Here is a 15,551-nt window from a genome sequence, read left to right as displayed (position 1 = left end):
CAGCAGCCCCTAGAAGTATACAGCAGCCCCTAGAAGTATACAGCAGCCCCTAGTAGTATACAGCAGCCCCTAGTAGTATACAGCAGCCTGCCCCCACGGCTCTTAAAAAAATAAACTTAAATACTCACCCTCCGATGTCAGCGCGGCTTACCGATGTCCCCGATGTCAGCGCGTCCCGTCTTCTTTCTTCTCCGCGGCTCCTCTTCTCTCTTCTGGCATGGACGCAGCCATGTTTTCTTCTAGCATGCGCATACTATGACACGGCCGCTGCTGACGTCATAGTATGCGCGGCCACGAAGAAAACATGGCCGCGTCCATGCTGGAACGGCATGTACCAGCGTGTGCCTGCTGTGCTACGTTATGGTGGGCACACGTTAATGTGAATGTAGCTTAAGACAGAGGAGAGAGATTGCATCAGAGGAGAGAGATGCATGTGCTGCTTTTCCCAGTTCGTGAGAGTGGTACGTCAAACTATTTGGTGAGTTGCATGAAGTTGTGAGCTGCAGGCCCTGTCTGGTGTAATAATGTGCTACTACCAGAGACCTTTCAGGCTGGAATCCATTCCCTGCTAGTCAGCCCCCTTCATGCCACAGCATAAGGGAGAAATTAATCACAATTGCTTGTGGTTCACTAGGGTTTGTATGTCTGAAAACTGATGTACATGCCCTGATAAATGTCCCTCAATAAAAGGTACTAGAGATGAGCAAGTATACTCGCCTAAGTTTGATGCTCTTTCAGGTATTAGAGTACTCGGAACTGTCGGAAGACAGTGAAGAACAGTGAAGAATACAATTAAAACAGTAAACACAGTGAACACAGGATCATTTAAGTGAAGAACACAGTGAAAGAACACAGTGAAGAACACACTGCAGATGTTCCGAACATTTGCTAACTTAGCCGAAGACACAAGCGCCGACGCTGGATCAGGCATATAGGAGCGGAGGCTGAAGTGGAGCTGAGCGGGGGCTGGAGCGGGCATGAGGGAACAGAGCAGGGGCTGGAGTGAAACGGAGCGGGCATGGAGGAGAGGAGCAGGAGCTGAAGTGCAGGTTGGAGCGGAGCAGGCTGGAGCAGGACCAATAGTCCGACTTTGATAACATCACAGTCCAGCCCGAGCACAGAAAGAACAGTGTAAAACACATTGCAGATGTTCCGAACATCTGCTAAATTATCGGAAGACACGTGCGCTGAACGGTATTCTTCACAACATTATGTGTGAAGAACACATTGCAGATGTATGGAAACATCTGCAATGTATTCTTCACACATATTTTTCTTTATATACTATTGTGAAGAACACCGTTCGGCATGCGTGTCTTACGATAAGTTAGCAGATGTACGAAACATCTGCAATGTGTTCTTCACTGCGTTCTTTCAATGTGTTCTTTCAGTGAAAACATCTGCAAACATCTGCAATGTGTTCTTCTTTAGTGTTCTTTCAATGTGTTCTTTCAGTGAAAAATGCTCAAGTCTCCCATTGACTTCAATGGGGTTCGTTTTTCGATACGAGCATTGGGAAAAGTTCGACCCAAGTAACGAGCAGTCGAGCATTTTAGTGCTCGCTCATCTCTAACAGGTACCCTTTAACTTAACCATGTGATTTTTCAAGACATGTTGTACTGTACTGTACAATGAATTACAAAATTAGGTGCTAACTAACATTAACCATATCACTTCTTTATGTCATCACATTTTAATATGATTTTCTATTTATGTTATGAGGCTTATAAATCAAACATCAATATTCCACCTTTTATAGGGGTTTTAAAAGTCCACCACATAAATCACAACATTTTAAAAACTACACCCTTCAAACTATTACCGTATATACTTGTGTATAAGCTGAGTTTTTCAGCACTATATACAGCTCCCCCAGCAATCATTATCTACAGCTCCCCCAGCAATCACTATATACAGATCCCCCAGCAATCACAATATACTGCTCCCCAGAAATAACTATATACAGCTCCCCCAGCATTCACTATATACAGCTCCCCCAGCAATCACTACATACAGCTCCCAGTAATCACTATATACACCCCCTATAATAACTATATACACCCCCTATAATAATCATATACAGTCCCTCTATAAAAACTATATACAGTCCCCCTATAACTATATAGAGCCCCCTTGTAACTATATACAAACCCCCTGTACTAACTATATACAGTCCCCCTATAATAACGATATACACCCTGCATACCCCCGAAAGGCACATATCTATTGATGAGTCCCTGGTACATTTCAAAGGGAGACTTCAGTTCCGGCAGTACCTGCCCAATAAGAGGGCAAGGTATGGGGTGAAGATATATAAGCGGTGTGAGAGTGCATCCAGATACACTTGTGATTTCAAGGTATATCAAGGGAAGCACACTAGAATAGTGCCCCGAGAATGCTGCTCGTTCCTGGGAATTGCTGGAAGTTAGTCTGGAATTTGGTGCACCCACTTTTGGACCAGAGTTACTTTCTGGATAATTTTTATATTACTACTACCCTTTTCAAGTGCCTCTCTTGCAGACAAACTGCGGCATGTGTCAGTGTTAGGAAAAATCAGAGTGGTCTCCCTACGTCGCTGCCAGTGTAAAAGCTCAGAAGGCACAAGAGCCGAGCACTATGCAGCGACCGAGTACTGTGTGTTAAATGTTTTTCAAATTTTTCCTAAAATATTACATTTTTGCCCCTCCCAAAAAGAAACTGATCACCGAAATGATACTACTAACATAAACTACAATGTCCCACAAGAAAGCAATTTCGAAATAACAGGGATATCTTAAAGTTTTGAAAAGTTATAACCACAGGAATAGACACTGGTCAATTAAAAAAAAAAAATGGCTGAGCCTTAACGTACAAACAGGCTGCGTCCTTAATGGGTTAATAATTATCCCTGAATGCTCACTAATTCATTAATATTCTCTGATGCTTGCTTTATTGCAGTGCATAGGTTCTCTGTGCACAGGAGCATGTAAACAAAGGTCATAAATTGATGAATAGTAGAGACTCATCCTGTTCTCCCACCTCCCTGTGCTCCAGGGGACAATTCAAGAACCCCTCTGGGCTCTAGATTCTCTGGAAAATATAAGTATGAAGGCAGTTGCAATTGCTTTGTGGGTCATATAATAGCCAGAGACCTCAGAGCCTGAGCCAGTAAATGCAATAGTATATCTTATGCCTAAAGTACAGGAGCATGGCTTCTAACATAGCTGTAGTCAAGCTGTTAAGAGCTACCAATAATAGATTAATAGTGGATTAATTAATGATAGATTTAATGGTAAATAAAGCAAAAATTTGTGGTAGATTTTTTTTTTGCAAACAAATGCTCAATGTAATTGTGTTGATATATGTTGTTTTACCATAACAATTTTTTTCTTGCGTCAGTGATATTCTGGATGATTATTGGGAACACAACAATAAGTTTGGCAGTGGGCAAGATCTTCTGGGTAACAGCATCTTTAAAGCACACATCGGTAGTTTGCTGGCCAGAAAGATGGCTCTTGTGGTGACTGGAGACTTCATGGTAAATACCATACTTTTTTAAAATGGCAAAAAGCATTAAAAAAAAATCTGTACCAGTGCTGCGACTAGATCCCTTAAATTTCAGCATTCATAGCCAGACCTAAATGAGTGCATATGCGTAAAATTGTGACGCAAAAATCTTTTTTTCTACAGTAAAATCTAAGTATTTAGAATAAATTACAGTGTTAGCAATTAAAATAAGTGGGTTTTGTGGTACAGTTTGGAGATTCCAGGGGATATTTTTCAGAAGTGTCTGATAGCAGAACTGTTCTAGTTGACCATGTTACCTCATTAGAACTCAGGTTTCATTTTCCCACAGCTGTTTATTAAATTAATGATTAACTCTTATTGGTTGCCACGAGCAACTCGAATAATTCTGCTATTAGACAGTACTGTCTCTAAAAGGTTATCCGTCACTACACTGGACCAATTAAAAATATTCACCCATTTTATTCAGATCTCCATTTTATTCAGATTGTCAGTGTGTACTGCGTTAATGTAAAAATTAGAGTCTACCAGTATGCAGTCTATCAGTCCAAATCGAATTTAGATGCCCTGAACTAAATACAGTGGGGCACATTTACTTGTGAAAGCTTTCTGTTGGACTTTGCACATTCTTTTATGTGCAATCTGTTTGCACATGTATTTAAGAACTGTCCGCTCCACATATGTGTCTCGGCTGTACTATTTTTCACACAACACAAATTTTGTCACTGAAAGGGGCGTGCTGGTGTACCACCGTGCACAACATTTATCATTATGTTAAAGGTGCACCAAAAAAAGTTGGCGCACTCTGTCGGAGCAGTACCAGGGTGCCAGATTCATGGAGAACGTGCACCAGAAATTAGTAATCTGGATCCCTCTGCACACTACACAGACAAACTGCAGGACAGACTGCACTTTTTTGATAAATGTGCCCCAGTATGTCCACAACAAAGAATGGTGTACTAAACATAGTAAAAATCCATAATTATTCGAAAAGAACAAATGTTTTCAAAATTTCAGATAGGACCCTCCATAGCAGTTCTAGTATATTATATGTTGTTTGTGCCTTTTAACTTTGTTTGATTAAATATCTGTATTCAGTTAATCAATCAATTACCCTTGCAAAGTTGCTAGGGTAATGTGTCAAGGGTCATTTAGTGCTCAATATGCACAGAATTATTTCAATGATATTTTATCCAAATTACATCCAGTTACATTTACCATATATACTCGAGTATAAGCCAAGGTACCTAATTTTAACACAAGAAACTGGGAAAATCTATTGACTCAAATATAAGCCTAGGGTGGGAAATGCAAAGCTACCCACCCATGCCACCAGTATATAGCAATATGGCCCCTAGTATATAGCCAACAGCCCCTGCCATCAGTAAATAGCCACCAGCCCCTGCCCTCAGTATATAGCCAGCAGGCATTGCCCTCAGTATATAGCCAGCAGCCCTGTCCCAGTATATAGCCACCACACCTGCAAGAGGAATTCCCAGCCTAAAAGAAAAAAATATAACTTCTGTACTCATTTTTCTGTTGCCCCCCGCAGGTCCTCCTCCTTGCAATGATCCAGCTCTGTGTCCCTGCGCTCTGCATCGCACAAACCAATGGCCGTGCACACACTATGATGTTGGCAAGCGGCTGACATCATGATGTCTGAGACGTAGCCCGCAGGGAGCCCGAGCATCGAGGGGGGCATGCGGGGGGCGTCAAAAAGATGAGTACAGAGTTTTTTTTAATAGACTCAAGTATAAGCTAAGTTGAAAAACAAAATGTTCTGAAAAACTATTATATACAGAAGTCATTATAGAAGTTGGCCTTTGTTTATTCTATTAAGATAAATTTATACCGTTGATAGTAGTTCTGACATTTGAGGAATTATATTCTTTTCACAGGTCCGGATTTTAGGAAAATTCAACTGGAATAGTAAGAACAATCGATTCTTTTGTGAGCTTATAGATAGATTTTACAAGAAAACCAGGGATCCAAATGAAGAGGAAGCCAATATGCGAGAATATGCATTTGTAGATTTGGCAACCAAATGCCAGGCTGTTATATGCTGCAGAGTTACTCCAAAACAAAAGGCTATGATAGTGCAACTTGTGAAAAAACACAAAAAAGCCACTATTCTTGCAATTGGGGATGGAGCAAATGATGTCAACATGATCAAAAGTAAGTTTAATGACCTAGTTCAGCTAAATGTTTTCTGTTACTAGAAGAATATACTAATATGCAATAGTTTACTGGTTAAGATCACAGCAATGTTACAGTGTTGCAGCTAATACCGCTCATTTGTATTTGATTAAACTCACTTCAAAATATATCAGGCATATACTGTATTCCATATGTATGGTATACATTTGTTTTTTCAACCAAACTAAACTTTTTATGTTTAGAATAAATTTTAAAAACTTGGGAGCATCATAACACTTACCGTATATACTCCAGTATAAGCCGACCCGAGTATAAGCCGAGACCCCTAATTTTACCACAAAAAACTGGGAAAACCTATGGACTCGAGTATAAGCCGAGGGTGGGAAATGCATTGGTCACAGACCCCCCCAGTATATAGCCAGCCAGCCCCCAGTAGTATACAGCCCAGCCGGCCCCCAGTAGTATACAGCCCAGCCAGCCCCCAGTAGTATACAGCCCAGCCAGCCCCCAGTAGTATACAGCCCAGCCAGCCCCCAGTAGTATACAGCCCAGCCAGCCCCCAGTAGTATACAGCACAGCCTGCCCCCAGTAGTATACAGCACAGCCTGCCCCCAGTAGTATACAGCACAGCCTGCCCCCAGTAGTATACAGCACAGCCTGCCCCCAGTAGTATACAGAACAGCCTGCCCCCAGTAGTATACAGCACAGCCTGCCCCCAGTAGTATAGAGCCGTGCCCCCAGTAGTATACAGCACAGCCGTGCCCCCAGTAGTATAGAGCCGTGCCCCCAGTAGTAAAAAATAAAGTTATATACTCACCGTGCGTCCCGATGCGCAGCGCTGCTCCCCCGATGTCATCGCGGCTCCTATTCTTGCTTCAGCTTGCTGGGCGCCGTCTTGTTCTTCTCGCGGGCGGCGCCCGCGAGAAGAGCATGGCGGCGCCCAGCACGCTGAAGGAAGAAGAACAGCCGGGAAGCCAGAAGAGGAGCCGCAATGACATCGGGGGAGCAGCGCTGCGCATCGGGGCCACCGGAGGGTGAGTATATAAGTTTATTATTTTATTAGTCAATTTTAGTCAGTATTGACTCGTGTATAAGCCGAAGGGACGTTTTTCAGCACATTTTTTGTGCTGAAAAACTCGGCTTATACACGAGTATATACGGTAATTTCTAATCAGCCAATCACATGGCAGCAACTCAGTGCATTTAGGCATGTAGACATGGTCAAGACAATCTCCTGCAGTTCAAACCGAGCATCAATATGGGGAAGAAAGGTGATTTGAGTGCCTTTGAACGTGGCATGGTTGTTGGTGCCAGAAGGGCCGGTCTGAGTATTTCAGAAACTGCTGATCTACTGGGATTTTCACGCACAACCATCTCTAGGGTTTACAGAGAATGGTCCGAAAAAGAAAAAACATCCAGTGAGCGTCAGTTCTGTGGGCAGAAATGCTTTGTTGATGCCAGAAGTCAGAGGAGAATGGGCAGACTGGTTCGAGCTGATAGAAAGGCAACAGTGACTCAAATCGCCACCTGTTACAACCAAGGTAGGCAGAAGAGCACGTCGAACTTTGAGGCAGATGGGCTACAGCAGCAGAAGACCACACCGGGTGCCACTCCTTTCAGCTAAGAACAGGAAACTGAGGCTACAATTTGCACAAGCTCATCGAAATTGGACAGTAGAAGATTGGAAAAACGTTGCCTGGTCTGATGAGTCTCGATTTCTGCTGCGACATTCGGATGGTAGGGTCAGAATTTGGCGTCAACGACATGAAAGCATGGATCCATCCTGCCTTGTATCAACGGTTCAGGCTGGTGGTGGTGGTGTCATGGTGTGGGGAATATTTTCTTGGCACTCTTTGGGCCACTTGGTACCAATTGAGCATCGTTGCAACGGCACAGCCTACCTGAGTATTGTTGCTGACCATGTCCATCCCTTTGTGACCACAATGTACCCAACATCTGATGGCTACTTTCAGCAGGATAATGCGCCATGTCATAAAGCTGGAATCATCTCAGACTGGTTTCTTGAACATGACAATGAGTTCACTGTACTCAAATGGCCTCCACAGTCACCAGATCTCAATCCAATAGAGCATCTTTGGGATTTGGGGGAACAGGAGATTCGCATCATGGATGTGCAGCCGACAAATCTGCGGCAACTGTGTGATGCCATCATGTCAATATGGACCAAAATCTCTGAGGAATGCTTCCAGCACCTTGTTGAATCTATGCCACGAAGAATTGAGGCAGTTCTGAAGGCAAAAGGGGGTCCAACCCGTTACTAGCATGGTGTACCTAATAAAGTGGCCCGTGAGTGTATATATATATATTATTGAACACTGTAAAAAAAAACTGTTTTATAAACTCATCAAAAATTATGATTTTTACCTATTTCCTCCGACAAAAAAATGCAATAAAAAGTGATAAATACTACAGAATAATATTTTGATATTTTTATTTCATTTTGCTAATTTAGTAATAGTAAGAAAAAATATCTAATTATGGTATCCCCATAATTGTACTGTCCCATAGAATAAAGATAACATGTTTATTAGGATATACGGTGAAAGCCAAAAAACAGTAAAAAGTCCATTACAGAATTGATGCTTTTTTACTCCTCCCCCCCACCCCCAAAAAAAGCTATACTTTCAATAGGGTGCATGGAAACTGCAAAATGTTTTCACTGGAAAAACCTCTCATCCCACAAAAATGCAGTCACATGGCCCCACTAAGTGAAAAACAATATTTTTGGAGACTTTAAAAGGGCATCAATGAGGAAACTTAATCTTCTAAGTTTTTTAGGACCAAACTGGCAGCTGCATGCCTTTCCTTCTGCATGGCACCCCTTTTGCGCCCTGCTGTGTTCCCATAAAACAAGTAACATGTGGAGAAATTGTTATGCAAAATTTATGGGTTTTCTCTTTTTATCATTTGGAGATTTGTACATTGTAGGGCTAAATAAATGTATTACAGAAAAAACTAGACCATTCTCAATTTCAACTTCATTTTGTTTTCATTACTGTGCAGTGCTCATAGGGGGTTTCTAATGATTTCAAACTTTAAAAAAAAAATTCTTAGAAATTTTGGGTAAAAAAAATTAAAATCTCTGATTTATAAGATTTCTAGCATCATATACGAATTTAACGACTTTTAAAAAATAATGAAAACATAATGTTGAGATATGGGAAACGTTAGTAAATAACACATTTTGGTGGTGAAGTTGTTAGTCTCTAAAGCATATAATTTCAAATTTAGAAATAAATAAATGCAAAATATATCAACCACAATTTACCACTAACATGAAGTGCTACGGTTCATGAATAAATAATCTCAAAATAATTTTGGTAAGTTAAAGGGGCTGATTTACTAAGGTCCAGCGGACACATTTCCTTCAGGTTATCCGAAGTTTTCGCCGGGGACTGAGGTGCACGCAATCAGATTTCATGCGACACAAATTGGGGAGGCACTCCAAAGGATTTGGGCAACGCGCTGGATTTAACATTTAAAATTGTGTCGTAAGCAAAGCACTTACATACACCGGGAAGAAGAAGGTGAACTCCGGCAGTCCTGAGCGGGGAAGCGACACATGCAGCTGGTAGTGAATTGCAGCAGCTGTTCATTCTCCTCCCGGAATGCACCTTGGGGATCGCTCCGGGACAGGTAAGTAAATCTGCCCCAAAGTGTTCAAAAGTTATAACCATATAAAGCAACATATGCCAGATCACAAAAAACGAGACTGAGGCTTAATATACAAACTGGCTGCGTCCTGAACTACAAATATTGTCAATTGTACCAGTGACTACTGAGATATAATGTATGTTATTTGTTTTAAAACTGTTTTTATTGATTACAATGGAAGCACAAATCCAGTATCACGTTAAAAAAGGGTTGTTACATATTAAGTTGACAGGCGCTTTGAGCACATTGTAAAATATGTTGCAAGGTGGAGCTCATCCAGAAGTTATCGTAAGTCATTGTATCTGGGGAATGTGTCTGAGCGTAGGGTGGGAGAGAGAAAAATGGTATGGATTGCTAGACCTAGAAGTTATCTTGTAGAGAACTGTATCAATGGTGTCCAAGTGCGTAAGAACCTGCAGCGAGACCCCCCACCTAGTGGGCTATATCCTAAAATCTATATACAGATATCTCTCGGACTTTGTTTTTGTTTTCCAATTGCATGGAATTAAGAGTTTTAGCTGCTGTTAACTGCATGATTTGTGAATCATTCCTGAGCGGGTTTTTGGACTATCCCCCATTTGTTCAATTGTGTCCAGAACAACTTTCAAAAAAATCAGTATTTTTGGGCAAGACCACCAAATGTGGAGCATGGTGCCTACATTTTTATCACATCTCCAACAAGTTTCTGGTGCTTTCTTAAACACCTTATGAAACCATTGGGGGATCTTGTACCATCTGGTGGTTATTTTGTAAGAACTTTCCCTAACTAAAATACAGAACCCATTGGATCCCTGTTGGAATTGCACACATTCCTCCTCTGTAAATGCTTCTTGCTTTTCATTTTACCAGTGCTGAAGAAAATATGGCTTTAGGGAGGTCCGCAATTTAAAAATAGGTGCATATGATTGCAATATGAAATCAAAAAAAATTTGGAACCTCTGTGTTAGATGAGCTACATCCAACTGATTTTGATCCCTTAAAAAGGCCTCAACAGTTGTGTGGCATAGGTGGTTCTATTTACCTGCTTCACAATATATGACCTAGACTCTCAAGGTACTGCAAAGTCTGTTCTACATAATTATCTTGGCATGAATTACAAAGTGCACTTCTGTTCTTTATCTGCTTCCACTGAGCATTTTTAATCGAACTTATCAGTTGCACAAAGATTGATACAGTACTTGCCTATACATTGCTGAACTTTATTATACAACATGAGCCCTCCCAAGCTGAGCGCGGTAGACAAGCTCCACGAATTTGCTCGCATAGACCAAGGCGACCAGCACGTACCACAACCTTAACACACAGTACAGACTAAAGGTCAAGTAAGGAGCGGTTTAGCCAGCAGATAAATTGAAGGAACTCACCCTAAAACAGGTGAATTCTCAAGTTTTAGCAGCTAGTAATGCAGGTAAGAGCTCATTGGTAAGCTGGACAAAGTGAGAGTGGATGTTCGCCTCCTCAGACAAGACTTAGGAACCATAATTGATTTAATGAGCCATTCACTGTTTCACTGTAAAGAATAGGGAATATTGCAAGTAGAAGATCACACTGCTAATGTCCCAAAAACTCTCTCCACTTTTAAATCTGAATCTAAGACTCTGAAGCTGATGATCTGGAAAATCGCCTAATGCGAAATAATATCAGAATCAAGGGTTTGCCTGAGAGGGTGGAGGACCGCTCTCCAGAGGAATTTGTAGAAAAATGGATGAGACTTGTTTGACTGATGCTCATTTCTCAGCAGCATTTCCCAGAGTCAAATGCAGGCTCTGGGAAAAGAACCTCCCCTACTCTATGGTCTCTCCGACTCATCTCCGAGTGGTTGATGGTGACAGAGTCATGTTCTTCTTGTCAGCAACAGAAGCGAATGAGTGGCTTGCACTAGGCAGAGGATCACCCCATGTTGATTCAAAGATGATCTATCCATGGGCCTGCATCAAGTATCGTTGATCATCTTCTGCATAAGCCATGGGTACAGTGGGGAGTTCACTTTTGCCTCAACTCGGTCTCCAGGGGGGTCTCATTTTTAGTACATAGAACGGCACGCTGGGAGGCAAAGGCACAGCTAGTTGCAGGGTGTTGGAACATATTTGTAAAAGCCCACATAGATGGAGCCCCATACATCATCTTAAGAGTCTCCGCCTCTGCTAGTGTCAATGGGTGTCTAAGACAGGTAGCCCTGTTTGAAACTTCCCACCCGCAAGCAATGATAATATGTCTGTCAATAGGGCTGTCAATTCTGGACAGATTCCATGATACCAATATCCCCCCACCCGAGACACATGCGACTAGGCTAGCTTTATTACTTTCTGTACTGGAATGGGTAGATCTATGCAGACATAGCCATCTATTCGCCCACGTGTACTCCTGCTACAACTCCACCCACAGATCACTTTCCTGCATAGATTACGTTATAGGCTCCTCCAACATAGTGCAACATGTGCAAGATGTGGAATACCTACCCAGGCATCTCAGACCACTCCCCAGTATTATTTATGATAGGCAATCTCTCCAATTCACTCATGCTTAAAGTGATTATTCACACTTTTTGGTTGAGGCAGATCTAATGATCAAACACCAGATCAAAAGTTAACTTTTTTTAAGCCCATCTACCTGATACTGACCACAGACTTCTATGGGGCGCAATCATATGTTAAGCAAAAATCTTTATGACAAGTCAGAACTGGCTCAGCTTTATACTGTACTGACCTTTGCCAAACTAGATTAGAAAAATGGGATGAGGACATCTGCCGATTCCTAGATAATTTATTGTTTCCTTCTCTGACCCTAAGTAACCCTATTAGAGAAACCCCTGGATTGATATTCTTATTTTTCCCCAACCAGCAGATTGCTAGTTAATGCAGAATTGTCTTCCCCCTTTCCCCTATACAGGGGCAAGGTTGCCTGCTCTCTCACTTGCAATAGAGGCACTAGCTATAAAACTTCATAAAGACATACTGTATCAGGGCACCAGGGAGGACCGTGTTGGTCTCTGTTCAGATGACATGATCTTGTTTCTGTCTGATATCTCTATTTCCTTACCTAATGCTATCTCCTTTATTAACAAGTTTTGGACATACTACTAGTTAATTGGTCCAAGTCTGTTTTATGCCTCTGGCCACCTCTCCTTGGGTGGGACCAGATTATATGGAGAGTCTTAAAGTAGTCACAGAGTTCACATACCCAGGGATTACCATTATTAAAATGCAAAAGATGCTGCACACATATGTGACAGGACAATTACTGAGGTATGTTAGGCATAAATATAGAGCATGGATTATGCTGCCCGCTTAGTGGCAGGAAGGATCAACTTAGTCATACTTATCATCCTTCATAAATCCTTCATAAATACTCCAGCATGCAGCAGAGCCGATCCTGAAGAAATACTTTACTAAATTGAGTCTTTCTACCCTACAGTGCCCAAAAGATGAGGCAGGTATGATGTTGCCAGACTTCTACTGATACTACATAGCTGGGCAACTTAAATATATAAGTTATTGGGTATTAGGTCAGAGACTTCCTAACACTTCCAGCACCATCTACTTGGTGGCCAGTATTAGAACCCCCTGCCCCACTTCTATTACCATAACAAGTAAGGCAGGCAGCTAAAGCTACCACCAACTTTAATGACATAATTACAAAGACCCTCTTGTGCAATAACCCCACTTTACAACATCTGCAGACACTAGAAGGCTTGACTCTATGGGAAAACAAAGGAGTACATACGATAGCTGATTTATATAATACAGATTTCTTTCATCCTTTTCAAGACTTACAACAGAAGTTTAATCTGGAAAGGTCCTTTTATTTAGATACCTGCAATTGATGCACACCCTTGAGGCCCAATTTCCTTAACCCCGTACACCAATTTCCTCATATCCGCAAATTGGTATTTGTAGAACTCAAGAACCCAGGAGTCTAATCTCTGTACTTTATATTCATCTCACACTGAGAAAGCTACTCAACTCACTATTGCCATTGAACGACTGGTGGAAATCTTGCATTCCTTTCCTAGGAATGGGTAACTGATTTTCTCTCTGCTCATCTTAATGTTTCCCCCTCTGTGCACAACAGACTAATCCAACTATACTTCATGCACCAGGCCTACAAGCTGCAGACAGGTAAATTTATTAGAGAGAGGCATATACAAGAGCTGACTCTGTCTTTTATAGGTGAGTTAGCAGAGTTGAGAGGGTCATTGTGTTTCATAGCCATCTCATGGGTCTCATCATCTCTCAGCTCTGATCTGTCTCATATAAAACCTGTCTATATATAAAACCTTAACCCTGATAATCTAAGTCCTGATGTCAGCAATCAGCATCTCATAGCACAGAAGATTCATGAAGTGTCTGCTAAGATAGTTTGGAATTTTACAATGATATTAAAGAGTTATTGAAGCTAAAGCAGCAATAAAACTGAGTAAAATTGTATAGTAAGGGTCTTAAAAATTATCTTTATTCCGTAAACATCAAAAGGGGATTAAAATTTGAAAACTTTCTTTCATGGGCAAACCCCTTTAAGGATCATATCATTTTTTTGTAATTTGACATACTGAGCTGAGGGCAAAGATCCCACTATAACATCAAAAAGTGCACTCTTTTTACGCTGACATCAGATGATTCCATAGACTACGACAGAACCTGTTTTGTTAAATGCTGCTACATGTAGAAACCCCAAAAAAGAGAGGAGAAGGTGTCGGCAGTAATTTTGCCTTTACCTCACTGATCATTTTGCCTTTCTTTTCATCCATCAGTGTCCGCTTTCAATCGGTCAATAATCCATCAGTATTGCTAAAGTCAAAAACAAACAGGAGTTGATCCAAAACAGAGATGAACAGTAAATGGGATAATTGCATGTTCTCTGTGTTCTGTATCCACTCCTGCTTTTGGCTATCAATCCTGAAGCTTTTCATTCCTTCTGACAGATGAAATTTTATAGAAACAAGTGCTTACTGGCGCAACTGAGTCTAATTGGTGCTGCGATATACTAAATACCTCCTATCATGGTATTGATAAAGAATGCAAATGAGTGTGAGTTATGTATATCGCGCTCCTCCAATATTATAAGATAGTTTTTTACCTTTTGTTGCGATGTTCTGCTCCCGTTCACCAACCTAGGGCGGAGGATGAGGGATAGATGCACTTTTTCTTTTCTTCTGCCACGGATCCGGAGCAGCCCCGGCCGGTGACCGCGTTCGGATGTGCGTGGACGCTGTTCGAAGTTCTCCGGTGTCTGCTTCGGTGACGTCACCGCTGGAGCTACGGAAACAAACGAGGAACAAATTTCCTACGCGTTTCGGAGACCAGAACGGTCTCCTTCGTCAGTGCATCCACGCACATCCGAACGCGGTCACCGGCCGGGGCTGCTCCGGATCCGTGGCAGAAGAAAAGAAAAAGTGCATCTATCCCTCATCCTTCGCCCTAGGTTGGTGAACGGGAGCAGAACATCGCAACAAAAGGTAAAAAACTATCTTATCATATTGGAGGAGCGCGATATACATAACTCACACTCATTTGAAAACCAAACATAGTGGCAACATCATAGAGTGGTGGAGGGTTAAAAGAGAATTATGGAAATCACAGGGTGTTCCAGGGAAACAACGGTCAGTTGGCAGCAGCATGAGTAGGCCGCAGAGTGGCAAAATGAAAAATTCTGGAGGTGGCAGCAACATGGTAAGCCACAGAATGGCACAATGACAAAGTGTGGAGGTGGTGGCAGCAGCTGCTGACTGTCCTCAAATAATTCGTAATTGCTCTGTAGTGGCACTGAGTTGATCTCTGGCTGAGGAAAATGAACAGGACAGAGGCTGGTTGAGGACAGGTGAAGGCCGCTGACCTGCTCCTGGGCCATGCCAACTAAGGGTTGTATCTGACGAACCCCATGGACTCTTGGCTGGGGTTGTCAGATGTCATTTGGGAGGAAGTGGATGACCTAGTCAACCAATTGAGAACCTTATTCATCAACACACTGCCGCTGGATTACAACGGCAGTTCTGGCCTTGCAGAGTCACCCCTGTTGTGACGTCCCCTTACTGTGCAGCGACCGGTACCTGCTCCACCTGCCACCTCTCTGTCTGACATATTGGTTAATTAATAGAGATGAGCGAGCACTAAAATGCTCGAGTGCTCGTTATTTGAGACGAACTTTTCCAGATGCTCGAGTGCTCGTCTCGAATAACGAGCCCCATTGAAGTCAATGGGAGACTCGAGCATTTTTCA

General features: G+C 42.1%; 1 protein-coding gene across 1 annotated transcript in view; it reads left to right on the top strand.

Annotated features, from left to right (window-relative positions):
- LOC140121604 (phospholipid-transporting ATPase IK-like) overlaps positions 1-15,551 on the top strand; it is a 671,195-nt gene that overhangs the window by 571,606 nt on the left and 84,038 nt on the right. The window contains exons 21-22 of the mRNA XM_072141425.1: positions 3,379-3,517; positions 5,403-5,679. Coding sequence (XP_071997526.1) covers positions 3,379-3,517; positions 5,403-5,679 — 416 coding nt within the window. The remainder of the gene's footprint in view (positions 1-3,378; positions 3,518-5,402; positions 5,680-15,551) is intronic.

The sequence above is a fragment of the Engystomops pustulosus genome, chromosome 1 (assembly GCF_040894005.1).
Source record: "Engystomops pustulosus chromosome 1, aEngPut4.maternal, whole genome shotgun sequence".
Classification (NCBI taxonomy): Eukaryota; Metazoa; Chordata; class Amphibia; order Anura; family Leptodactylidae; genus Engystomops; species Engystomops pustulosus.
This window is presented reverse-complemented; position numbering and strand designations above follow the sequence as displayed.